The 25,674-nt window shown below is 37.2% G+C and overlaps 1 protein-coding gene across 7 annotated transcripts in view; it reads left to right on the top strand.

Annotated features, from left to right (window-relative positions):
* Positions 1–13,422, top strand: part of UBE3A (ubiquitin protein ligase E3A) — a 100,706-nt gene extending 87,284 nt beyond the window's left edge. For all 7 annotated transcript variants that reach the window (XM_081831483.1, XM_081831484.1, XM_081831485.1 and 4 more), the window contains 2 exons: positions 10,107–10,250; positions 11,255–13,422. In XM_081831483.1, the coding sequence (XP_081687609.1) occupies positions 10,107–10,250; positions 11,255–11,375 (265 nt within the window). In that variant the 3' untranslated portion in view covers positions 11,376–13,422. The remainder of the gene's footprint in view (positions 1–10,106; positions 10,251–11,254) is intronic.
* Positions 13,423–25,674: the final 12,252 nt, after the last annotated feature.

Consider the following 25,674-nt stretch of genomic DNA (forward strand, 5'->3'; position numbering starts at 1 on the left):
TTTTGAGTTGATTTTTATATAATAATGAGATTTAAGTCAAGATTCACTGTTTTGCCTATGGATGTCCATTTCCCACATAATTTATTGATGAAAAGGCTATCCTTCACTGAATTGCTTTTGCATCTTTGTCAAAAATCAGTTCATAATGTTTGTGTGAATCTTTTTCTGAATTCCCTGTGGTCTTCCCTTGATCTGTGTGCCTCTCCATCTCTCTGCCAATACTGCACTGTATTTATCAGTACAGGTAATTGGTAAGCATTAACATCAGATAGAGTGCTTACTCCCATTTTAAATGAAAGATTTCTTGCCTTTTCCATATTTTAGCTACTCTTTGCTTTAACATATAAATTTTGTATTCACTTTGTCTATGCCTACAAAAAACCTTGATGGAATTTTGATAGGAATTACACTAAGATCAAATTGGGGAGAATTGGCATTTTTATTATGTTGACTCTTCCAACCTATGAATACAGTATAGCTCCCCATTTATTTAGGTCTCTTTTTTTTTTTATTCCTTTCATCAGCATTGTAATTCTCAGCATATAGATTCTATACGTGTTTTGTTTGATTTATACCTAAGTATGTGATTTCCTTTGCAGTGATTGTAAATGGTATTGTATTTTTATTTTTTTTAATGGCATTGTATTTTTATTTTGGTTTCCACATTTTGTTAGTATATAGAAATGTGATTGATTTTTTTTTATATGTTGACCTGTGTCTTGTGACCTGGCTGAACTCACTTATTTTAGAAAGTTTTTTGTTTGTTTTTTTGTTGTTTTTTGAGACATCTTGGGGTTTTATGTATAGACAATCATGTATTCTGTAAATAGGGATAGTCATGCTTCTTTTTAAATTTGTATGCCTTTTTTTTTTCCTGCCATATTATGCTGGTTAGAACTTTTAGCACTGCTGAATAAGAGTAGTAAAAGCAAAAGCCTTGACTTGTTTCTGTGTAGTGTTCTCTCTACAAATTCAAGGAGGTTTCGCTCTATACCTTGTTTGTTGAGTTTTATTGTGAATAGGCTTTTGGTTTTTCTCAGATGCTTTTTCCACATCTATTGATCCAAGCATGATTTTTCTTTATCCTCTATTTGATATGGTACATTGCATTAATGGATTTTCCATTCAGTTCATTGTCAAATTTGACTTGGTAATTTGTTGATGACTTTTGTGTCTCAGTTCATGGGAGATACTGGTCTATAGTTTTTGCCTTTTTTTTTATGTTGTCTTGGTCTGGTTTTAACATCAAGGTTAATCCTGGCCTCATAAAGAGTTGGGAAGTGTTCTGATTTCTAAGAGAGATTGTGTTAAAGTGGTACTGATTATTTCTTAAATGTTTGGTGAAGTTCTCCAAAGAAACCATCTGGGCCTAGAAATTTCCTTTTTGGGGAGGATTTTAATTTCAAACTCAACTTCTTCAATGTTTATAAGATTATTAAAATTATCTTTGATAGTCCATGAGTAATGGTAATTTGTGTTATTCAAGGAGTTGATCCACTTTATTAAAGTAGTCAAATTTATGTGTGCAGAGTTCCTAATCCATTTTTATCCGTTTGATGTCTGCAGATCTGAACTGATCATACCCTCTTTTATTCCTCATAGTGGTAATTTGTGTTTTTTTTCTTTTTAAAACTTGTCTTGCTTGAGAGGTTTGTTGAAATTATTGATTATATTGAAAAGCCAGCTTTTATTTCTCATTTCTTTTCCTGTTTCTAATTTCATTGATTTCTGCTCTTTATTAGTTCCTTCCTTCTTTTGGTTTATTTTGCTCTTCTCATTCTAGGTTACTGAGGATAGAAATCTTGATTTGAGACCTTTTCTCTTTCCTGATGTAAGCATTTAGTGCTTTAGCTATATCCCATATTTTTTGATATGTTGTATTATCATTTTTTTCATATGTATGTATTTTTTAAGATTTATTTTGAGACATCCTCTTTGTTATTTAAACAAAATTATGTTGTTTATGGGGCGCCTGGGTGGCTCAGTCGTTAAGTGTCTGCCTTCGGCCCAGGTCATGATCCTCAGGGTCCTGGGATCTAGCCCCGCATCAGGCTCCCTGCTCTGCGGGGAGGCTGCTTCTCCCTCTCCCACTCCCTCTGCTTGTGTTATATCAAATAAATAAATAAAATCTTTAAAAAAAACCACACACAAAACAAAATTATGTTGTTTAATTTCCAGGGTTTTGGCATATTTTCCTCTTCTCTGTTACCGATTTCTAGTTTGATTCTTTTATAGTCAGAGAACTTACTCTTCATGACTCCTAATAATACTTTTGAATTTGTGTATTCTGTGTTGGTGGGTGGAATGTTCTATAAATGTAGATTTAGATTCTGTTCATTGATGATTTTGCAGATTTTCTTATTTGTAGTTCTATCAGTTGCTCAGAGAGAGGGTTGTTGAATGCTCCATAATGGTGGATGTGTCCATTCCTCCTTTCAGCTCTGTCAGTTTTTATATGTATTTTGAAGATTACTTTTGATTGGTACATATACTTTAAGCTTCAGTATGTCTTTTTGGTGGATTGATCCTTTATCATTATGTGATGTTGCCTCTCTGTCTCTGCTGATTTTCTTTCCTCCAAAATCTACTCATCTGATCTGTTAATCTTCTTTAACACTTTTTTTAATTAAACTTATTATTGTGAAATAATTATAGATTGGCATACGGTTGTAAGAAATCACACAGAGACCCTATGTAAACACTTTACCATTTTTCCCTCTGTGGCAAATTTTTATAAAACATTAGTACAATATCACAGGATATTGTAGGTTGCAGTCAAGATACAGAAGAATTCTATCACTACAAGGATTCCTCCTGTTGCTCTTTTATAGTCAGTCACACCTATATACCCATACCTTTACCCTATCCCTATCCCCACTCTAGTCCCTAACCCCTGACAACCACCCACCTGTTCTCGATTTCTTAATTTTGTCATTTCAAGAATGTTGTATTAAGTGAATCACATATAATATGTCAGATTGGCTTTTTTGATTCAGCCTTGAGAGTTACCTACATTTTTTCCACTTATCAATAGTTTGTTTCTTTTTATTGCTGAGTAGTATTTATTCCTTGATGTGGATTCACCAGTCTTTTTAACCATTTGTCTGTTGAAAGACTTCATGCTTGTTCCTAGTTTGGAGCTGTTCTGAATAAAATTGCTGTGAATAATCATGCACAGTTTTTTAGGTAAACACAGATTTTCATTTCTCTGGTAAATGCCAAGAGTGCACTTGATTGTTTTTTACTGTTGAGTTTGAGAGTTCTTTGCATAGTCTAGATATAGTACTTTCTCTTTCCTCCAGTGAATTACTTTTTCACATATGTCAAAAATCAGCTGAGCATATTTCTATAGGTCTCTTCTGATATTTATCTCCTTCACCTTTTATCTCTGTCAGGTTTTGCTTCATGTATTTTGAGGCTCTGTCATTTGGTACATACCTTTTTTTTTTTTTTTTTGTACATACCCATTTGGAGTCATTATGTCTTTTTATCATTACATAAGGTCCCTCTATGATTTGTAATTTTCTTTGCTCTGAATCTAATATGTATATAACCTTCTTGGTTTTTTTTTTAAATGTTTGCATGATAGCTTTTTCGTTGTTTTACTTTCAACCTGTCTTGCTGAATTTGAAATGAATTTCTTAGAAACAGCTTATGGTTGAGTCTTTTTTTTTTTTTTTTTTATCCACTCTCAGTCTGCCTTGTAATTGGTATATTTAGGCAGTTCATATTTAAGGTAATTATTGATATGTTAGGGTTTATGTCTACCATTATATATTTTCTGTTTCTCTCTTTTTTATGATTGCTTATTTCTATCTTTTTGCCTTCCATGGGTTAGTTATTCAGACTTTTTTTTAAGGATACCCTAGATTTATTTTTAGTGTTTTTTGGGTTGTATTTTTCAGTATAGTGTTCTTCCTGGTTGCTGTGTACATATGTGAAAGTGGATCAACACCTCTTCCAGTGAAGTGTGGAAACCTTGCTTCCATTTAGGTTTCATTCCCCACTTTTAAATATTGTCTTGAATATTAATGCTATTATAATTTTGTATCAGTCATCACATAGGATTTACAAAATTCATGAGGATGGTAGTCTGTTGTATATACCTATATTTCTACTATTTCCGTTCTTTCCATTTGCTTTAAGAGTCCCATCTTTTATCACTCCTTTTAGTCATTCTTCAAAGACAGGTCTGCTAATGGACAAATTCTTTTAGTTTTCCTTTGTCTGGTGGTATCTTTATTTCCCCTTTATTCCTGAAGAGTAGTTTTGTTTTTGCCATTTGGGATTTGTTCAGCTTCTTGAAGTTGTGGTTTTGTTTTTTGCCCAACATGGAAAGTTTTCGGCCATTGTTTCTTCAAATACTTTTTCAGCCCCACTCTCTCCCCTTTCTTTCTGGGCCTATTCAGTCATTTGTCATTGTTTCACAAGTACCTGAGACTCTGGGGTTTTTTGTTTTTGTTTTGTTTTCCAGCTTTCTCTCTTGTTCAGTTTTTTATCCTCTGTCATCTTTACTGTTGAGCCCATCCAGTATATTTCTCTTCCTGTGTTTTTCAGTTCTATAATTTATATTTGGCTCTTTTTTTATTGTAACTTCTGTTTCTTTCCTGAGATTTTCTATTGTTTCATTTGTGAAACAATAGAACTTAAAATCATAGAATCGTTTTTATGATGACTGCATTAAAATCCGTGTCAGATAATTCCAACATCTTATTTTTTTTTTAAGATTTTATTTGAGAGAGAGAGAGAGAGCACAGAGGGAGAGGGAGAAGCAGACTCCCCTCTGAGCAGAGAGCCCGATGTGGGGCTTAATCCCAGGACCCTGAGATCATGACCTGAGCTAAAGGCAGATGCTTAACCAACTGAGCCACCCAGGCGCCCCAGTTCCAACATCTTATTCATCCCAGTGTTGACACCACTTGATTTTCTTTCCTTCGTGTTGTAGTTTTGGACTGTCCTGGGCATTGTGTCCATTAGGAGATTCTGGGTCCTGTTTAGACTTTTTTACTTTAGCAGGCAGTCATCCTATTCAAGTGTAGCATGCAGGTTCTGGCATACTTTTTGTGGGTTGTAGTTCCAGTAACAAATTTAGCTTTCAGAGCCTTTGGCACTGTTCTGCTCTGCTTTATCTCCTTCCATGGGGGCTCCCTGTGGTCCATGATGGTGTTGCTTGAGGGAGGTGAAATGAACAGCTTCTCCAGGCGGAGTTGCATGGTGTCTCAAGCCCATGGGGCTGGAGAGCTCTTCCTGGGCTCTGTGCCTGTTGTGGCAGGATCCCCTTGCTGGTGCTGATGGCCATTCGGTGTCTCTGGCCTAGGAGGGACTCTGAGGCTCCACAAGAAGGGCAGCACTTACCAGGCCAGCACCGGTTGTGGCAGAAATGCCCTGCCAGCTGTGTCTCTGGGTTGAGAAGGAGACTCTCAGGCATGGCTTCTTTTCTTCCTGATTCAATTTAAGTTTTTTACCTTCTGTTTCTGTGATGATATCATTGTGCTTAATTTGTCCTATGGTTCTCTAGATTAGTTTTAGCTCCCTCAATTTGACGTGATTTATTTTCTTTTTATTTCCAGTTATTCCTTAGTTCTGTCATATCTTCCAAAATCTTTCCTTTTAATTAATTACTCTTGTTCTGAAATTTTGTTTCTGACTTAGTTGTCCTTTCATAGCCTCTACTATTATTTAAAAATTTTTAGCTTCATTTGAAATTTGTTACAATTTTCATGTTTTGTTGGCAGATCTCTCGGTGTAATTTTATTCTCTATAGAGACATCATTCTTACGTGCACGCACACGTATTATTCCTCTCTAGTAACTCTTTTGGTGTTTGTGATCTTTTTCTGTTGTGCCTTTTTTTTTTTTTTTTTAAGTGAGATGAGTTTTCTCACGTTTGGAAGAGGGAGAGATAGGCCAGGGCAGCTTTTTCATGCTTCGGGAAAGCTCTGTGCATTTTGTTTTTGTTTTTGCAAAATGATTTTTTAAAAATGTACATATATATAGCCTTGTGTTTTTTTTTTTGTTTTTTTTTTTTTAAAGATTTTATTTATTTATTGGAGAGAGAGAGACAGAGAGCACGAGAGGGAAGAGGGCAGAGGCAGAAGCAGACCCCCCGCCGAGCAGGGAGCCCGATGCGGGACTCGATCCCGGGACTCCAGGATCATGACCTGAGCCGAAGGCAGTCGCTTAACCAACTGAGCCACCCAGGCGCCCTAGCCTTGTGTTTTCTGAAACTGCCTGTTCTACTCTCCTTTCCCACATTTATTTGAGTTTTTCTTGGCCTTTTTATTCTTGATTTGGTGGATTTGGACCTTATTTCCAGCAGTTTCCCCTCAGTTTTAAAAGGGAATTTTGGTGTTCAAGAGCTTTACGGGCCCAGAGCCTTTACTATATCATGATCCGTTTGCATTTGCCTACAAATTGAATAACTCTTTTAGCTGTCTTTTCAAATTAGCCTGTGCTTTCCAGTGGGTTGGTGGTTTTGAGGTTCCTTTGTTCCCAGGACTATAAGAAACCCAGTTGCCTTCCTTTTGCATCCTCACCCACTGACAAAGGTACCAACCAGGTATTCTAGCTATCAGTGGTGTGTTCCTCTTCATTTACATGGAAGGATTTGTGGGGGGATATCTTGTCACCTAGTTTTGAAGGTGTTATCTATAGGTCTTCCATTTTCCCATCCAATTAGCTCTGGTTTTATGGGAGAGATTAGGGAGATTGAAAAGAAAAGCAAAAACAAAATAACTGTATCACTGCCACCATCATCTTCCCCAAACCTCTTAATCTGTGTTTCTTCTGATTTTTTGTATCCATTAATATCCTTACCTGAATCCATTGTTTCCCTGGGGATTGCAAAATGGTGATTTGGAAGAAAAATTTCTTCTGTTCATTCTACATATACCTGCTGTTCTTTTTCCTCATCAGTGGTTGCTATTTGATTACTGTGTAAAACAGTTTTACTGAAAAGGCACAATAAAATGTAATTAAATATTTTAGAATAAGGAGTTAATGTAATAATTTCAATAGTGACAGTTGAGTTTGGATTTTAGTTTTTTGTTTTTGGAGGGGGGGTTGCCTCTTTCTGAATATTTTGAACTCATGGATTTTTATATATTGAGTGTGATTCACAGTCATTATTCTTAGTAATACTCAAACTGATTAGTCTTGGTATGCTTTTAACATCACTTCATTTTACATTTTGAAATTTTTAGCTCACCTTGAGCATTTTTAACTCTAGGCTTGAAATAAGCCTTTTTTGTAAGAAATTATTGGGGAAGTGGCATCTTTAAAAGTCAGTTTGGGGTACAAGGTATGACCTTTGTTATTAAATGTTAGTGCATGCAGACTTTTTCCGGGGGACAGAGCGAGGAAATATTTTTCATTATATCCTGGAAATCATATCAGTGTAGAGTTATCTTCCGTGTTCTTTTGTATGGCTGAATACTGTCATTGTGTGAAAGCAGTATAGATTATTAATATTCATGGACATAGTGTTTATTTCCAGTCTTTTGCTATGAGAAGTAATGTCACAGTGAATCATCTCATACATGGATTATTCCATATATATGTTCCAAATATATATATTTTTTTCTTGTTCTTTTGTTTCTGATCTCTATGTCCCTACTAGAAATTTTGGTCATACTGCTTTTCCTTTGGTCACCTTGTAAGTTAACCTTCTGTTTCCAAATTTATTTTGCATATTTCTTGAGTATATTTGAGTATTCTCATTTATGTTTCAGATTTGTTCATTTCTGAGTTTTGTATTTGTGATTATTGGTGTTCTTTTCTATCTGCTGTTGCATTTTCTCTTCATGCTGGAATATGGGAATTACAGGTTTTCCATTCTTCATGACTTAATTTTTCAATTATACTTTTTTCTGCTAGACAGTTTAGCTTCTTATTTATTTGCCAGACTTGTTTCATAATATCTTTATTTGGATTTTGGAATTCTGTTTCTCCCATTTATATTTATATTGGTTGAGTTTTTATGGACCTGCTATTAGTAGATCTCATGGTAGAGTGGGGAGAAGTTTGGGTGGAGTTAGTGGTCTCTTGATTGAATGGTCCTCTCTTCTGTTGTTATGGTAACAGCAATTTCTTTAATATGTGGTTATGTGGCCTAGCACCTTCTGATTCTTCAGTTCCATCTTGTTTAATTAGGGCCTCTTTAATTAGCTACTTCCATTCCTTTATAGCTGCCAGAAGCTACTTTCAAGGGACACCTCTGCCTCCCAAAGTGCTCCCCCCATCACTTCCAGGCATCATGCCTACCTGTCATTTCTACCCTGGTACTTTTCCAAGGCCCACCCTTTTAGCCACCCCGTTGCCAGTGCTCTTACCTTTCCTTAGTAGTTCACTCTTGGGGTGGGGCTCTGCCCTTCAGGGGTGAACTCTAACCCATATTATTCTGCACACCCTTGTCTTCATATTGCTCTTGTAGGACTCTGCTAGTTTGGGCTCAGGTGTTCATACTCCCAACTTACATGTCAGTTGGGAGTTTGCCACTCTGTTTTCCTAGTTTTAATCTAAGCTTAGGTTATGGGTGTTTTTTATCGGATTTTCTCCTTTTTGATCTGAATAGGTTTTAGGAGATGTAAATGGGATGTGATTCATGAAGCTACCACTTATGTAGAAATGCAGAAGCTTTTTTTCAGTTTTTTAAATAGTTGCATTCAGAATTTTAATATAGAACAAAACACCTAAAGGAAGAGATGAATTTTGTTCAGTGTTTTCATTATGTAAACTGATAGTAAGCCCAATATTTTAAATTCTAATTTTAAATTCTAGAAAGAACCAAGTAAGTAAATAATGTAGACAGACTGGTCAGGGTACCCTTCTATCCTTTTCAGGTGTGGCTGGTTCAGTTAGGCTTCAGAGCACTCCTACAGTGTGAGAAGACTTGATTACCACCCATTTGCTGGGGAGCTATTCTGCCCTGATAGAGAGCTCTGAGCCACAGAAGACTTACTTTTTCTTGTCAGCCACCCAATAAGATTGACCTAGACTGTGGAATGATTTTAGTTCTTCCTGTGAAAGATGAACCTACAAGTTCCATGTCTAATTTCCTGTTGTTATGATGTAGTTCTTTATTGTTTTCTCTAGGTGAATGGGAGGTTTGCAGGAACTGAGGAGGATGTTAGAATGTCAGGGAAAAGAAGTGGGAAGACATTGAAGGAGAGCCAGGAAGTCTAATAAAGCTGCTAACCCTGTCAGAAGTATTGGTATTGCACCAACAAAAATGCCCACATTTTAATAATAGAAATTGTTTACACATGTAGGAAGTGTGATGTTCTCTGCCAAGATTCTGGAAAGAGCTTTTCAAATAAATACTAAAATGTATTCTTTGACCAATTAACATTTTTAAATTTTTTTCTAAAATCTTGAATTTTTTTTAGCTGAGAATTAGTGCATATGTTAAATTTATGGATACCTCATTATTCAGACACTTATGCCAAGATTGCTCTTAATGAACTGCATTTTGTTTTTAGAATGAGTATAACAAGCATCATTATAACAACATGACTTTTATCACATAAATTTTAGGAATGCCAGGGACTAAATCATTACATATAGCAGAAATATCAGAATTATCCCCTATCCCCACTTCCATAGCAAACAAAATCACAAGTGTTCTGGTTTATATATAAAATGTATGCTTTTGTATTACTACTCTTAGGCATGTATGTGTGTTTTTTGTTTTTTGTTTTTGGGGGGGTTTTTTTGTCCTTAATCTGTATCACCTTTTCCCCCAAAAATCTCATATTTTCACTTTACAGGATTTGGGTTTTGTATTTTGTATTTTGTTCGTTACTGATTATATAGTATGAATATACCATAGTTTACATAATTATTTCTTGTTATTTGGACACTTCAGTTTACCAGTTTTTCCTGTTCTAGATAATGTTGCCATGAACTAACTATGCTTTTAAAAAGTGTTTTGGGTAAGATAAATTTGCATTAGTAATTTGTAGATCCTTGATGAGCAGGAATGAATGTCTAGGGTTTCTGATACTAACTTCCAAGTTATCTCTGTGTTTTAATAAATCATAAACTCATACTAGTACTAGTTATAAATGAATGCCAAACTAAAATCAGTATTCTGTCTTTTCTCATTAGGGAGTTCTGGGAAATCGTTCATTCATTTACAGATGAGCAGAAAAGACTTTTCTTGCAGTTTACAACAGGCACAGACAGAGCACCTGTGGGCGGACTAGGAAAATTAAAGATGATTATAGCCAAAAATGGCCCAGACACAGAAAGGTAATTATTAAGTTGTGACTATATACCAAAAACCTTACATTCCATATCACACACATGGGAGCTGTCCAGGAGCTTCTGAGTATACTTTTACAGTTTTATGTGGAACTCTCCAAATCACATGAACTAGTAGTTCAGAGAATATTTTGCTGCTGCTGTTTGAAATTTTTAAAACACTGGCCTACTCCAAAACTGTTATAGGGCTCACTTCTTTTGGAATTTTGCAAATTGATACTCAGTTTTTAGTTCAGAATTTTTTTAATTGTAAAAGCCATATTATGTAATCTATTTCAGAATGGTTAAATTGAGGCTCAGAAAATTGTTCAGCACTAGATTTCTTAACATTTGAATCCAATTTCATAATCTTGATATTTAATTTTCTCTCTTCATTGTATAAGTTAATGTTTTTGTTGAGTAAGGATCATACCTGAATAGTAGCATATTAAAGGGTTTAAATGTATAGAAATATTTCTATTAGTATTCCACATTATTTGATGTATAATGGCTTTAATGTAAATTTATTTATATTTATTATTAAGTCATTTATATAATCATATTGCCAAGAATATGTGTAACTGGCATTAAAGAACACAGACTTTGAAATCTTGAAAACCAGGTTTGAGTATTGTCTCCATCCTAGAGTAAATTAACTTCTCAGTGATGTCAACTCTGTAGTGGGGATAATGATAGGTTTATTGTGAGAAGATTTAGTTAGATCTAACAGTTGAGTACCTAAAACAGTATCTGGTATGTCATAATAACTCGGTGGATACAATATGTTATCATCAGTCATCATCTTTATCATCATTAGTATTGAATAATAGATAAGATAAAAACAAACTGATATTTGGTAGTTGCACAGGAAAAACAAAGTTTATGAGTTGCATTAATTGTACTCTGCATTGCAAACCATCTCAACTATACATACCATCTAAAAGTAGGATTTTTTAATACTGAGCACATTGTCCACAATTTATTTTCCTATTTTCCCCCCCCTCTCTATTTAGGTTACCTACATCTCATACTTGCTTTAATGTCCTTTTACTGCCGGAATATTCAAGCAAAGAAAAACTTAAAGAAAGATTGTTGAAGGCCATCACTTACGCCAAAGGATTTGGCATGCTGTAAAAAAAAAAAAAAAAAGAAAAAGAAAAGAAAGAAAGAAAAAGAAAAAAAGAAAAAAGGAAAAGAAAAAGAAATTTAAAATTTTAATAAATATAACAAGAAGGATAAAATTGGTGGTGATAGTGTCCCAGTACAAAAAGGCTGTAAGATAGTGAACCACAGTAGTCACCTATGTCTGTGCCTCCCTTCTTTATTGGGGATATGTGGGCTGGAACAGCAGATTTCAGCTACTTATATGAACAAATCCTTTATTATTATTTTTTTTTTTTTTTTTGCGTGAAAGTGTTACTTATTCTTTCACTTGTATGTACAGAGAGGTTTTTCTGAATATTTATTTTAAGGGTTAAATCACTTTTGCTTGTGTTTATTACTGCTTGAGGTTGAGCCTTTTTGAGTATTTAAAAAATATATACCAACAAAACTACTCTCCCAAGGAAAATATTGCCACCATTTGTAGACTGTGTAACCTTCAAGTATGTGCTATTTTCGTCCCTGTATCTAACTCAAATCAGGAACTGTGTTTTTTTTTTTTTTTTTTAAACAATTTGCTTTGAAACTTGAAGTCTTGAAAACAGTGTGATGCAATTGCTGCTGTTCTAGTCCCCAAAGAGTTTTCTGTGCAAAATCTTGAAATCAATAAAGATGGAAGGGAGAACTTGGAATGTTTTAACTGCAGCCCTCAGAACTTTAGTAACAGCACAACAAATTAAAAACAACTCATGCCACAGTATGTCGTCTTCATGTGTCTTGGAATGAACTGTTTCAGTAGCCAATCCTCTTTCTTAGTTTATGAAAGGACAGGGATTATTTTGTTGTTGTTGTTGTTGTTGTTATTGTTGTTGTTTTAAGTTTACTGGGGAAAAGTGCATTTGGCCAAAAGAAATGGTAGTCAAGCCTGTTGCAAGAAAGCTAGGAAGTTTGTTTATTATAAACGCAAAGCATGTGAAAGTGCACTTAAAATAAATTTTTTATTAATTACTTATTACCTGCATTTTAAATAGACAATCCAAAGTCTTCCCTTCATGTTGCCATCATCTTGTCTAATCAGCCATTTTATCAAGGCACATGATCAGTGTTGCAACATAATGGAAAGGATGGCTATTGTGCCTTGTTTTACTTAATCATACATTAAGCAGACCTGGAAATGAGTAGAACTATTACTCTTAAGTCCTATTTACATTGTATATCCCCAAAGATTAAGTTTTACTTCAAAAAGGAAGTGTTAAATATTACTTTCATGTACTGTGGAAAAGTACAAATAGGTTTAAATTACTGGACATTCAGAAGTAAGTAGTTTCCCCTTTCTAGTCTTCTGTGTCTGTGATGTTAATTTCTTTTATTGCAATATAAAATAAAAGGATTATGTATTTTTAACTAAGGAGAGACATATGGATATATCCTTTTACTACAAGCTACATACAGTTAATGTGCTGAGCTTGTGCTTTGATGATTGTTTTAACAGACTACGATAGATCAACCTGATGATTTGTTTGAAATTGGCAGGAAAAATACAGTTTTTCAAATCACTGGAGGGGAAAAAGGATATCTTTCAGGATTATTTTAATTATTTTAGTAATTGAGACAGATCTGTTATGTACCATAATGCTAAATAAAACAGTGACATTTTTCATCATAATTTAGAGGAAAAAGAAAATAGTGCTTTCCATCTTGTGATAAGGTAACTTTTTTGTTGTTGTTGTTGTTTTCTGGGCCAGCCTTTAGAACACTGTTAAGGTATGTACACTACCTTGATGCAAGGGACTCTCATGATACTACAGTCATCTTAAAGAGCGTCTCATCCATGTGCTTGTGTATAATGAAAGAAGGAGAGAAATCAAATACTCTGGGGGCATTTTATATAATAAATTCGTGAAGAAATGTGTGCTCTTCAGTTCTCAAGTTCTATTATCACAGTATTGAAGTTCTATAAATGTATTAACATATCTGTATGAAGTTTGTGAATGGTAATTGAGTATAGGTTATCAGATATAGAATTCACATCAGATAGACTTTTAACAAACAGTTCAAAATAAACCTGCCCTTAAAAATATTTTAAGAGAAAAAGTCATTGGTTGTCCATACTAGCTGCTCTCACTCTCTTAGTAATTACCCTGGGTATGTTACCACTTCTCTTACCATTGCCTCCTGTTCACTACTGTTTACTAGAATGCCATTGAACAGTATCTCAAGGAAGAGGAAAACAGAAATTTTGACTATGACTACTTCTACCCTAAATGTCTTATTATTAAAGTACTTTTTTGTCTGTACACTCTTACATATTTTGGTTATCTGTGAATCAGCCCACAGTCTGCAGGAAGCTCTGGGGGAAAAAATGAACCATAAACTAAAATAATTAGCTTTCCAAATGAAATAGAAACTTTCTTTTACATTTTATTATTTTAGAAAATTTAAAACATGCAACATAAAAATACAACCTGCTGCCAAACTCTTCTGGAGCCTGGCAGCTTCAGCAAATGAGTTGCATTTCCTCACCCTATATACTGCTCTCCTAGGTTTGTTAATTGTGTGATAAAGTACAACTACAGCTTCCCTAGCTTTATTTTGGGATGCATACCTGTGTAGGGAGATAAATATCCAAAAAACAAAACCTTGAAAATGAGGCTTCAAACTGAACTTGCTGATATTCATTCATTGGTTGTGACATAGCAACATCACTCCCTGTTCCCATAAGAACACAACTGCTGGGATTTCAGTCCCCGTTTTGGGTTTTTCTCAAGAATTTCATAACAGTTTCTTAGAAGGATTGTTTTCCTAAGACTACTTTATTTGTAGTCTTGATCCCCTTATCTGCTCACTCTCTCACAACACACACACACTCTCCCTCCCTCCCCCCTCTCATATATATACATACACATTTTTTTTAACCTCTACCAGCTTCTTGATCATCTACCCTTCCCACCCCTTCCGTGAGCTACCAAAGAATTAAAAAGAAACTTCTATTTGCTCCCTCTCATCTTCTACTCTGTGTTACTAGTCTATAAAGAATTTCCTGGGGAAGACTGTTAAATTCCAAGTCCCAAGACTTTTCCCCCTTCCCTGTTCAAATCTAGTAGGTTCGCGTTTGTTAAACACTGCAAGATTTTGATGTAGGTGTCTCATTGTGAGAAATGCTGCTAATCCATTTTTGTGCCACTGAAAATGCTCTCCTGAAGAATACTCACAACCTTTTCAATTGCCAGTATGAACTGTTAAACCTTGCCAACACCTTGAACTTAATTTGGCTGCTACTCTGTTCCTTTTTCAGTTGGATGTATACCATCCAGATCTTGGATGGATACTATAATTCTACTTAAAGTTCTTGTCCAATTCTCTCTGGTCAACCTCAACCACTCCTTTTTGCTCAGACCCTATCCCCAGGATAATCTTTCTGGTACCTCAAAGTTAATACCAGAACTTCATCTTGCGTCTCTACCTACTGTTACTTGTTTCTTCCTTAACAGGATCACTTTCAACCTAGTCCTCGAAATCCCTCATCCCTCAGTTGTCACAGCTTGTACCTATCAATTCCTTTCCCCTCCAATCTCCGGAGTTGTTCATCATGCTTCCTTTCAGGTCCTGGTCCATTGAATCACCTGGTTGCTTTTAATAGCTTCCTAACTAACCGCCCTGACTGTAACTTCCAATCTTTTTCATTCTGCTAAAATAATTTTGCTAATTTAATATCCTCTGCTTCAAAATTTGCTTCCCTTTGAATATTTTTCAAGCTTGGCATCCAAAGCCCTCCATAAACTGGGCGCCACATGCTTTTCCAATTTTGCCATCTGTTACAGGCACTTCTCCCTGCATCTCCACCCAACGTCTTCACTTGTGCTTATTTCATATCTCTCAAGTACCCTTCCAAATCAAAATTTAAAAAGCACCCATAAAAAACTTCATGGACCACCAACATGGACCCCCAAGTGCCTGTGTAACCTCACAGCAACCCACACTTGCCATGGTAGTTCAACTCTGTGGGGCACATTCCTTACAAAACAGCGAGGAGTACCAGGATGTGAGCAGATTCATAGTAAAGACTTTTTTTAATCATCTTTCCACCAGCCTGTAACCTCTTGAGTGATTGAAAACAGCTCAGCATGCAATAGAATGTTCAATGAAGCTTCCTGTTTTTTCACTAAAGATGGCCTCTTTCTCCTTGTCTCCCCCACACTTCCCCCCCACACACAAAAAAAGTTTGTTTTTTTATTAAATATTTAAATATTTGTGGCTAAAGGACTTGCTTCTTGAGGAAGTGGCTCCCCTGGATCAATGACTGTTCCAACCCATGGAAAGACAGTAAGAGGGAAAGGATGAAAAGGACAGGTGTCCTTGAGAGCAAGATTGTGTGACTTCCCCAGCCCTACCCTTTGGATGTGCTCTCACAACCAGGAACCTCTGTGCAGCCACGTTGTCTGTGGCCACACTCCTCTCAGTGGAGATAGGGGCAGGCACCACCCAATGATTGCCAGCCCCTCATGTCTATCAAGGAACAGTCCTCTGCCAAACACTGTTTTTTATACTAAATGAAACACCACAATGAATGAATGCCTGTTTATCCAGAACCTCAAAACCATTACTACAAATCAACCCTCAAATCAGGATTCTTAGGTTCGTTTGAACAGCACCTGGAATAATCATTCTAGCTGTCTTCTGGTCTTTAGGAAACCATAGGAAATGGGATAAGCATGTGTCTGGTACGCAACTGTCAAGAGTGCAGACTTCAGTGTCATGACTCTGGTCCTCAGTCCTGGCCCTGCCCTTCCCTCAGCTTGGATTATCATATCCAAGCCCACCTCATTGCTGGTTATTAGGATTCAGTGAAGTTGAGATATAGATGCTAGGCAACCTGGTGCAAGACAGACTGAGATAGGTTCGCTCAATATTTGCCAATTAAAAGGAGTCCATTGAGAGGTTGGAGATAATGATTGCTTTTGCAGGAGTTGAACCTCTCTCATCCACCTCAAAGTGGAGGAGGGGTACTTCCCTCATTTTTGTTTTTGCTTTAATTAAGATAAAATCCACATAACAAAATTCACTCTTGAAGTGTGCAATTCATGGCTTTTAGAATATTCATGAAATTGTGCAATCATCACCATTATAAACAGAGCACTTTTATCACTATAAAAAATAATCCTGTACCCATTAGGAGTGACTGTTTATTCTCCCTTCAACAGTCTCCCCAATACCCCACACAAACACACACCAAAGCCCCTGGTAATCACTAATCTTTCTGTCTATAGATTCGCCTGTTTGGGACATTTCATACCAATGGATTCGTGCAGTGTGTGGCCTTTTGTCTAATTTTTCACTTAGAACAAGGTTTTCAAGGTGCATCTATGTTGTAGCATGTATCAGTACTTCATTTCTTTTTATGGCTGAATAATATTTAATTTTATTGATATACCATTTTTTGTTCACTCATTTGATGGATATTTGCATTATTTCTGTTTGTTGGCTATTATAAATACTACTACTACGAACATTTGTGTACAGGTTTCTATGTGGATATCAGTTTTTATTTCTCTTGGTTATGTACATAGGAGTGAAATTCCTGGGTCGTATGCATACTCCTTTCAAGGAACTATCAAACTTGTCCAAAGTGGCTGTACTATTTGACATTTCCATCAACAAGTGTGTGAGAGTTCCAATTTCTCTACATCCTGGCCAACACTTATTACTGACATTTTTATTCTAGCCATCCTAGTGAGAGTGAAGTATTTAATGGTTTTGATTTGCATTTCCTTAATGGCTAATAAGGTTGAGCATCTTTTCATGTGCTTTTGGCCATTTGTTCATCTTTGGAGAAATGTCTATTCATATCCTTTACCTATTTCTTAATTGGGTTCTTTTTATTACTGAATTCTTTTTCTGGATGCAAGTTCCTTACCAGATAAATTACTTGCAAATATTTTCTCCCATTCTTTGGATAGTATTTTCACTTTCTGGACGGTGCTCTTTGAAGCACAAAGTTTTCAATTTTGGTGATGTCCAAATTCTCTCTCTTTGTGTGTGTGTGTGTGTGATTTGTGCTTTTGGTATATCTTTAAAGAAAAAAAATTACCTACTGCAAGTCATACCTGTTTTAAGTGTCTTATAGTTTTAGGTCTTTCAACCATTTTTGCCTATTGTGCATTGTAGGAGTCCAGCTTCATTCTTTGACATATGGATGTCCAGTTGTCCAAGCACAGTTGTTGAAAAGACTTGTTTCCCTATGAATGGTCTTGGCACCATTATTAAGAAGTAATTGACTGTAAATATTAGACTTTATTTTCAGACTTTGTTTTATTCCATTGATATATATGTCTGGCCTTATGCCAGTACCACACTATCTTGATTATCATAGCTTAATTACTATAGCTCGGTTTTGAATTTGGGATGTGTGAGTGCCCCATCTCCGTTCCTTTCCAAGATCATTTTGTCTACTTGAGGTCTCTTGCATGCCATATGAATTTTATAATCAGCAAAACACACAGCTGGAATTTTGATAGGGATTGTGTTGTGTTTATAGGGAATATTGCTATTTTAACAATATAATGGTTTCCAATCCATGAACATGGGATGTCTCTTCATTTGTTCAGGTCCTTAATTTTTTTCATTGATGTTTATAAATTTCAGGGTACAAGTCTTGACTTCTTTGGTTAGATATTTTCCTAAGTTGTTATTTTTGATGCTACTATAAACATTTGGATTGCTAATTGCTAGTATATAAAATATAAATAATTTTTGTATATTGATCCTGTATTCCCCTTCCTTCCTTCCTTCCTTCCTTCCTTCCTTCCTTCCTTCCTTCGGAGTTTGTATATACAACATTGTGCATCTGTGAATAGAAATAGTTTGACTTCTTCCTTTCCACTCTGGATTCTTTTTGCTTGTTCTTCTTGCCTAAGTGCTTAGCCAGCACTGCTAGTATAATATTGAATAGAAGTGGCAAGAACAGACATCTTTGTCTTATCCTTGATTTTAGAAGGAAAGCATTTATTCTTTCACCATCAAGTGTGCTGTTAGCTGCGAGTTTTTCATAGATGCTTCAGGTTGAGGAATTTTTTGTTTGTTGGGTGTTTTAATCAAGAAAGGATATTGGAGGGGTGCCTGGGTGGCTCACTTGTTAAGCATCTGCCTTCGGCTCAGGTTGTGATCCCAGGGTCCTGGGATCGAGCCCCACATCAGGCTCTCTGCTCAGCAGGAAGCCTGCTTCTCCCTCTGCTCCGCGCCCCCGCCACCTCGCCGCTTGTGTTCCTGCTCTTGCTGTCTCTCTCTCTCTCTGTCAAATAAATAAAATCTTTTTTAAAAAAATGATATTGGATTTTGTCAAATGCTTCTGCATCTAATAGGGTATATTATTACATTGATGGATTAAACCAAGCTTGCATTCATGAGATAATCGTACTTGTCCATGGTTCACAAACCTTTTTATATGCTGCTGGATTTGGTTTGCTAGCATTTCTTTAGAATATTTGTATCTGTGTTGATAAGAAATATTGGTCTGTAGTTTTCTTCTTATATCTTTGTCTGGTTTTTATATCAGGGTAATACTGGTTTCATAGAATGAGTTGGAGGCTTTCCTTCATCTTAAAGTCAGTGAGATATGTTTCAAATGAAATAATTGGAGACCTTGATCTTGTGATCTTTAGATTTGGGGGAACACAAGGATGCTACTTGACTCCTCCTGGAAAGGGTCCTTGGGTAAGATGTGGCTGAAGGGAACTGTGACAACTGAAGAAAGGGCACATTCAATAATGTGCCAATAATGGGGCAGAGGTGTATGTTTCCCATAAGCCACATGTGGTTGTAAGAGGTGAGCCATCTTGCAAATTACCCTACATATGTTGGCTTGCGTGTGGCAAACCACCCAACATCTGAGCACCAACAAATGTAGAAGCTGTGAGGGGAGGAGAAATGGGAAGCTGCCAGCCAAACTAGAGATTCTCAATTGGGGTTCCCAGTAGGACATATTTCATGAAAGAAAGCTATTAACTCCCACCTCTCCTTGAAGGTCCAAAACCCTATTATAGCTGCACCAACTAGATATGGCAGAATCCTTTTCTATAAATCCCTCCCTTCCAGAAGGGCCAGAAACAGCTGTTTAGTAAGAAGAAAGGTAAAGGGAGGAAGAGAAAAGAAGCGGGTTGTTCATATACCTGTCTTTAGCCTTCCCACCTAGAGGGAGACCTGAGTGCGAGTTATATTTTCAGTTAAGAGAGTTTCACTAGTGTGGACTTAATACCAGAAATCTTACATGACCTGAGATTTCATCCCTGAAAAAAACATTCAGAGCCAGAGAGCAGGTTTGCAAAAAGAAAGTTGTCTTCTGCTGCTCCACACTCCCCTCCCCCATACACATACACACAGTCCTCATTATTTAGTAAATCAGACTTATGGAAAGAACTTGGGACACAAGACGATGATGATATGATAAGGAAAGATTTCTACAGGACATACCAAAACCTGCTTCTTATCCTATTCCAACTGAAGTGTGAATTTTTTTCCTTTCATTAACATTTACTAACAAATTCTAATTGAATGCTTGCCACATTGCAGGTTTGCTGGAAGTTTTAGATTGATTCAAAACTGCTTTGTCTATTATGGGGAGACAATCTAATAGGCCAGACATGTACAGACCACTAAGGGTAATAAAAGTATGTAAAGGTACAATTTGAGCAGAGAATTCAGATCCAAAAATTTTTCAAGTAGGAGATAAAGGTTTAACTCAATCTTAACAGATGGGAATGTATATACTAGGCAAAGTGGAGAGTGTTCAATATGCCTGAGTGTGAGGCATAAAAGGATCAAGATGGGGTTGGAAAGGACAATGATAGATCAGATCATGGAGGGCCTTGTAGACCATACCAAACACTTAGGACTTAATTTTGCAGACATTAAGAAGCAAAGATAATCAGTTTTGCATTCTATATCTATTTTATAATATAAACTGGAGGAGCATAAATGCCATGTGGTCTTTGTAGTTAGGAGACTATTGACATAATGCTAGAAATGCAAATAAGAGCTGAGGATAGAAGGGAAGGAACAATCTAAGACATGTTAGGGACTGGAACCAGGAGACTGATTAGAAGATATTCTTGCATGGGATAGAGTGGAGTCATAAGAACTACCACATTTCTGGTTTGGGTAACTGGGTAGATGGTGGAGCTGTTGGTCTAAATAGAAGATGAGCAGACTTTGGAGGGAAAGCTAGTACAGTTGGGTTTAGTTGTTTTAGTTGAAGTAGCTGAAAGATATGCAAGTGGAGCTGTCCACAGAGAGTTAAATACGTATGTGTCTAGAGAAAAGCATACACAGAAGATAAAAATGTTGGCTCTTCCTCATATAGGTCATATAGGTCATACCTGAACCCATAGGTAGGAACCAGGGAAAGGGAATAAAGGGAAGGAAGAACATGGTCAGTATCCCTGGAAAATGGTAGCATTTGAGTTACACATGGAACTTTCAGTAAAGGAAAATTGTTGATGTTGTTCTTGTTAGTTTGCACATTTTTATCTGTGCTCCACTAGAAACCAAGCTCAATGAAGGCAGGGATTTTTTTCTTATTCATGGCTGTGCCCCCAGTGCCAGCAGCAGAATGTAAACATGCTTTATGTAGCTACACAGCAACCTGGGTGTCTCAGAAACTCCTTTTCATCCTCACTGCTGTACCTTTGCACACCACTGACTGACACCCTCCCCTCAATTGCAACTCCTCTTGCAGCTTTTTAGAAGGGTGTATATGTACATCACATGAAGATAAATCAGCTAAGGGAAAATATTTTAAAACTTTTGAAATGTGATATATAAACTCTAAAATCAATTACATCAATTATCCACCTTTCAGGACCTATCACTGCCTGACACTGCTGGGTTTGATCTCCACCTCAGTGGGCCCTAAAGGGGACAGTAGTGATATAAAATCTGTTGCTTGAGGCAAATAAGAAGGTAGGCTTGCTCTAGAGATAACACCGAGGGCAAGAAGATAAACTTCAGGTGCTTCAAGCTGAGATTGAGACAATCCCAGCTCACCACAACTATACAGTATATACTTGGGCCTGTCAAATGGAAGTTATTTTATCTAAAAATGCATTTCAGAATTGCCCCCATTGTGCTTGCCTTCTGTGAATGCAATCCAACCCAGTGAAAATGCCATTTAACTTCAATATATATTATTAATAGGACAGACATATTTTTCAAATTTAAATTGCGTTCTCCAAAATGTTTATCATATTTCTATAGTGCCTATCACAATGTATTCTTTTGTTTGCTTCATTACTGCCTAGCTCCCTTCTTAAATTGTAAACTCCAGGAGAGTAAGAACATGTCTGTTTTCTTTACCTCAATGTCCAGTAAGTAACTGTTGAAGGAGTGTATGAATGAATGAAATTATATTTGCAAAGCTGAAGGGCCTGATTTGTCAACTGGACTTCCAGACCTCTATAGAAACTACCAGTAAAAGGTAGTGTAAGAATTGTTCCTGAATGTGAAGAAGGGTCTTGAGGCTTTTCTGCTATTCAGGTGCTCCTCACACTTTCTTTCTACTGTTCAGGGACAGCACAACCCTTATGAATGTAGCTGGTTTGGGAATGTAAGAGGAGAAAACCAGTTTGTCTTCCATATATTCCTAAGAACGTGGTGAGTAAATAGATCATATCTTCCTAGGTGACTTTAAAGAGAGCTGCTTTATTCCTCCCTACCCCAGTTCCCCACCCAGCCTCCTCACTCCAAAATCACTCTTGTAATCACATTATTTAAGGATGGCTTTTTGTTTCTCATGATAACCATCTGTGTGTTTTCAATGCTTCTACTCAAGTAACCCACAGAGGAAATTAATAAAATTTACATTGAACCCACATGAAGTGGAAACAGTCATTTGGGACAGCACAGACCACTGCAATGTGTGACAGGAGTATCCTCTGCCTGCAATGGGACTCATTTCAGCCATCTGATTGTCATAGGTGACACTAAACCTGTGATGAAAGAGCCATGTGCTTTCATGAATTCCACTTTCTTAGGTTACCTTTGCTGACATCATGGAACTTAAATATTTAGGAAATATACAGAAATAATATTTAGAGAGAGACCATTACTTATTTAAATATAAAATTACCACCTTAAGTATTTATCTCATTACCATCTGATAATAAAAAAGATTTTAACTGCCTTATGTTACTTCAGGAAAAAAGTCTGAAATATTAACTTTATCACTGGAAAGGCCACTGGAGGGACAAAAGACTGATGATGTTTCATTTTCCTCAAGGGCAGCCATCCAATATCTGTTTTTGTGACAAGTCAAAGTAAATGTACTAAGGAGGTTTTGGGGTAAAAGTGGCCTAAGAGATCATATTGTCTAACCCTCATATTATAGGTGAGGAAACAGGTGTCAAACTGTGAAGCACTTTGCCCAAGATTACTCTGGCCATTGCATTTATATAAATTTATATAAAGGTAGAAACCAGAGCCTCTACCTCCTGCCCCATGCTCTTTCTACATTATCATGCCCATAAACTTCAGCCTGCCTCAATCAGCACTGTCTTTGCTTAATGAAATATAAGGAGGCTCCCCATAGGCTCTCACCTGGGATGAAGGGTTGGGAGAGGAAGAGAGAAAGATATTTCTCCTAGTTTTCAAGTCAACTACTTTTCATTTGTTTGTTTTTATTATAAAAAGGTGAGAAATTAGAGTCAAGTTCCCATGCCCACTCCCTCTCCATGCCACCGAAGAAACAAATTTGCTAACATTTCCCAAATTACTCTTTCACTCTCTTTTTTACAGTAAAAGCAATATTGGCAAAAAGTTTCCCAGAGTCACGTTCCTCTTAGATATTACTCCTTGAAATGTGTTGTTTGGTGTGGAGATGAAGCCTGGTGTGGATAGTTCAAGATGCCCTGGTCCCAGCACAGCCTGTGCTCTCTGTTTGTCTCTGTGTCTTCATATTCAAGGCTGCAGAGCCAGTCATGACCCACGTCCACTTTCTTACTGTTAAATCATGTTAAAACATGATTGTCATGTTTTTATAGAAGAGGGGAAAAAAGCATTTTCTCCCTGAGTTCAGAAGCAGTTTGCAGTCAGGGGTAATATTTTTCTTTGTTACGTATTAAGAAATTGTTGCTGAATGATAAATGGGTAGAAAGGGGAAGGGTACCTTAGGGAAGAAAGTGTTTGTTCTTGGTGATGGAATTGCTTCAAATTTGTTTTCTAATCTCTTCAAGAATGATTTTCTGCTCTCTTCCTACACCATGCATTCTGATTCCTGGAGCATGCAGTACTCCCTCACTTCCTTTCTCCAAGGGACTGTTGGAAGAGTAATCTTGAAAGACAAAATGTGTGGGCTGTGGCAGACCTTGGATTCTGTCCTCCAGATACGTAGTTCTTTCATTTATGAGAGACTCTTGCTTTAGGAAGGCTTGAATCTGGGTCAGCAGTGCTGGGTCCATTTGCACACATTCTGAGCACACTTTCTTTTTGGGGTGCTCCACACTTCTGTCTCCATACACTAGGTATTTAAGAAGTTTGCCTTTCGATTTCCTGCCAGTGGCTGAATCTTGGAGACGACTCTGAACAATGCTTGATGGCCTGCTGGAGAAGTCCCTCGTGATTCCTTCCCTGTCCAGCAATGGCCTGCTGTCTACGGGAAGCTTTTTCTGTTTTGCTTCCTGCTGTGGGCTATTCAGAGACTCTGAAGGTAAAAACAGAGCTGGCTTGCCCTCCTCTCTGGAAGGAGACCTCCTGATTTTTACAGTTGCCCTTATGTTCTCTTTCATGGAGTTTGCCTTTAAAACTGTGCTGGAAGCTGGCCAGGCCTCCACCTTCTTCAGCAGACTACTGCCAAGGGGTGGATAGAGTCTGTTCTTATCCAGGCTAAGTCTGAAGATCATCTTGTTCTTCTCCCACCCTCTCCTATTCTGGACTATTGCCTTCACTGCTGCCTCACTCTCATCCACCAAGGTGGAGGTGTAGTTGGACAACAAGTTCTTGGAGGTGAGCCGTTTGACCAGGTCCTTGTTGCCTAGCAAACGGGCATGAGCCAGCTCTGACTTTTGGAGCTTCAAGTGGCATTGTTTATAAAAGGCTTTCTGCTCCATTAGCCAGACATTAGCTTCACATTTCTTCATGGACTCCAGAAAACTGAGTTTCTTTTTCAACAAGTTCTCTTCTTTCCAGTTGAAGGACAGAATTGAGTAGGACTTCTCTGTTTCCATAAACTTTACATTGTCTCCAAATGTGGAATAGTGTCTGTTTCCCTGATCGCTGATGCTGTCCAACAGGTTCTGACAGTCGCTGTTCTGGTTCTTTCTCCATAAGATGCCTAGTTGGACCTGTGGATCAGACATTTCTCTTCCTACCTGGGACATGGCAGCCAGTATTCTGTCAGCAGACCTGTGAGGGTGCTTAGTGACATGTGGGCACTATGATCAAAGGGTTCTATTCCGGGCTTCAGTGTTTGTTGTTAAGAACTCTGTGGGTCATCAAGGCACACGGTCTGGTTGTCAAGTGCCTCTCACAAAAACAGAGGTCCTGGGAAACATATTCACTGGCCTGTTTACTGCAAGCCCAGCTTCCACCTGAGAACTGTCCCTTTTCCAAGGGAAAGGGGGCTTGAAGTCCAGCTACCCTGTCTCTGTGTGATGGACTGAATTCGCAGGGGCAAGGCTGAAAGGTCCATGTGTTTGCTTTTTAGTAACTTATAGATGTTAGAGATTTCTTAAATTTAGTTCCCTCTATCTCCCTGGCAGGTGATGATAGGGAAGTTTTTAATAAGATTATTAACAAAAATATGAGATTTAGAAGTATAATCTAATAGGAGAATGTTTATGTAGGTGATTGAAAAAGGTACTTTATATAGTTGTATTATGTGAACCTCTCAAGGATGAAATTGGTCAGTTGGTTGAAGTTGGACCCCTTCATTAATTGTGATATATAAGAACTTTATCCAAAGATGAGACCCCCCAAAAGCCAAGGGAAAAAAAAAAGAGGGGTATGGGAGAGGTGGAGAAGGAGGAAGAAGAGAAGAGATAAATGAGGATCCTCTTGTTGAAGGTACATCAACTGTTAACAGTCTGCCTCTAGATGCTGAGCTCAAGAGATGTGGCCCTAACTGGATGTCAGACCTTCTCTAGACAGCCCCAGACAGGGTAACAGCAGGAAGTGCCACAGAAGCCCTAGATAGTGCTGGTGCCAGCCTGCAGAAGCCCTACATTTTTAACCCAAGCTCTTATCCCTCAAACTGTAGCCCCATTTACATAAGCACCTTCAAGTAAGCTGCTAAATTTGTTCTACCAGGAATGTATTTGTGACCCAGCCACTTTGCAATTCTAGACTG

The sequence above is a fragment of the Leptonychotes weddellii genome, chromosome 9 (assembly GCF_054177405.1).
Source record: "Leptonychotes weddellii isolate Sample4059 chromosome 9, ASM5417740v2, whole genome shotgun sequence".
NCBI lineage: Eukaryota > Metazoa > Chordata > Mammalia > Carnivora > Phocidae > Leptonychotes > Leptonychotes weddellii.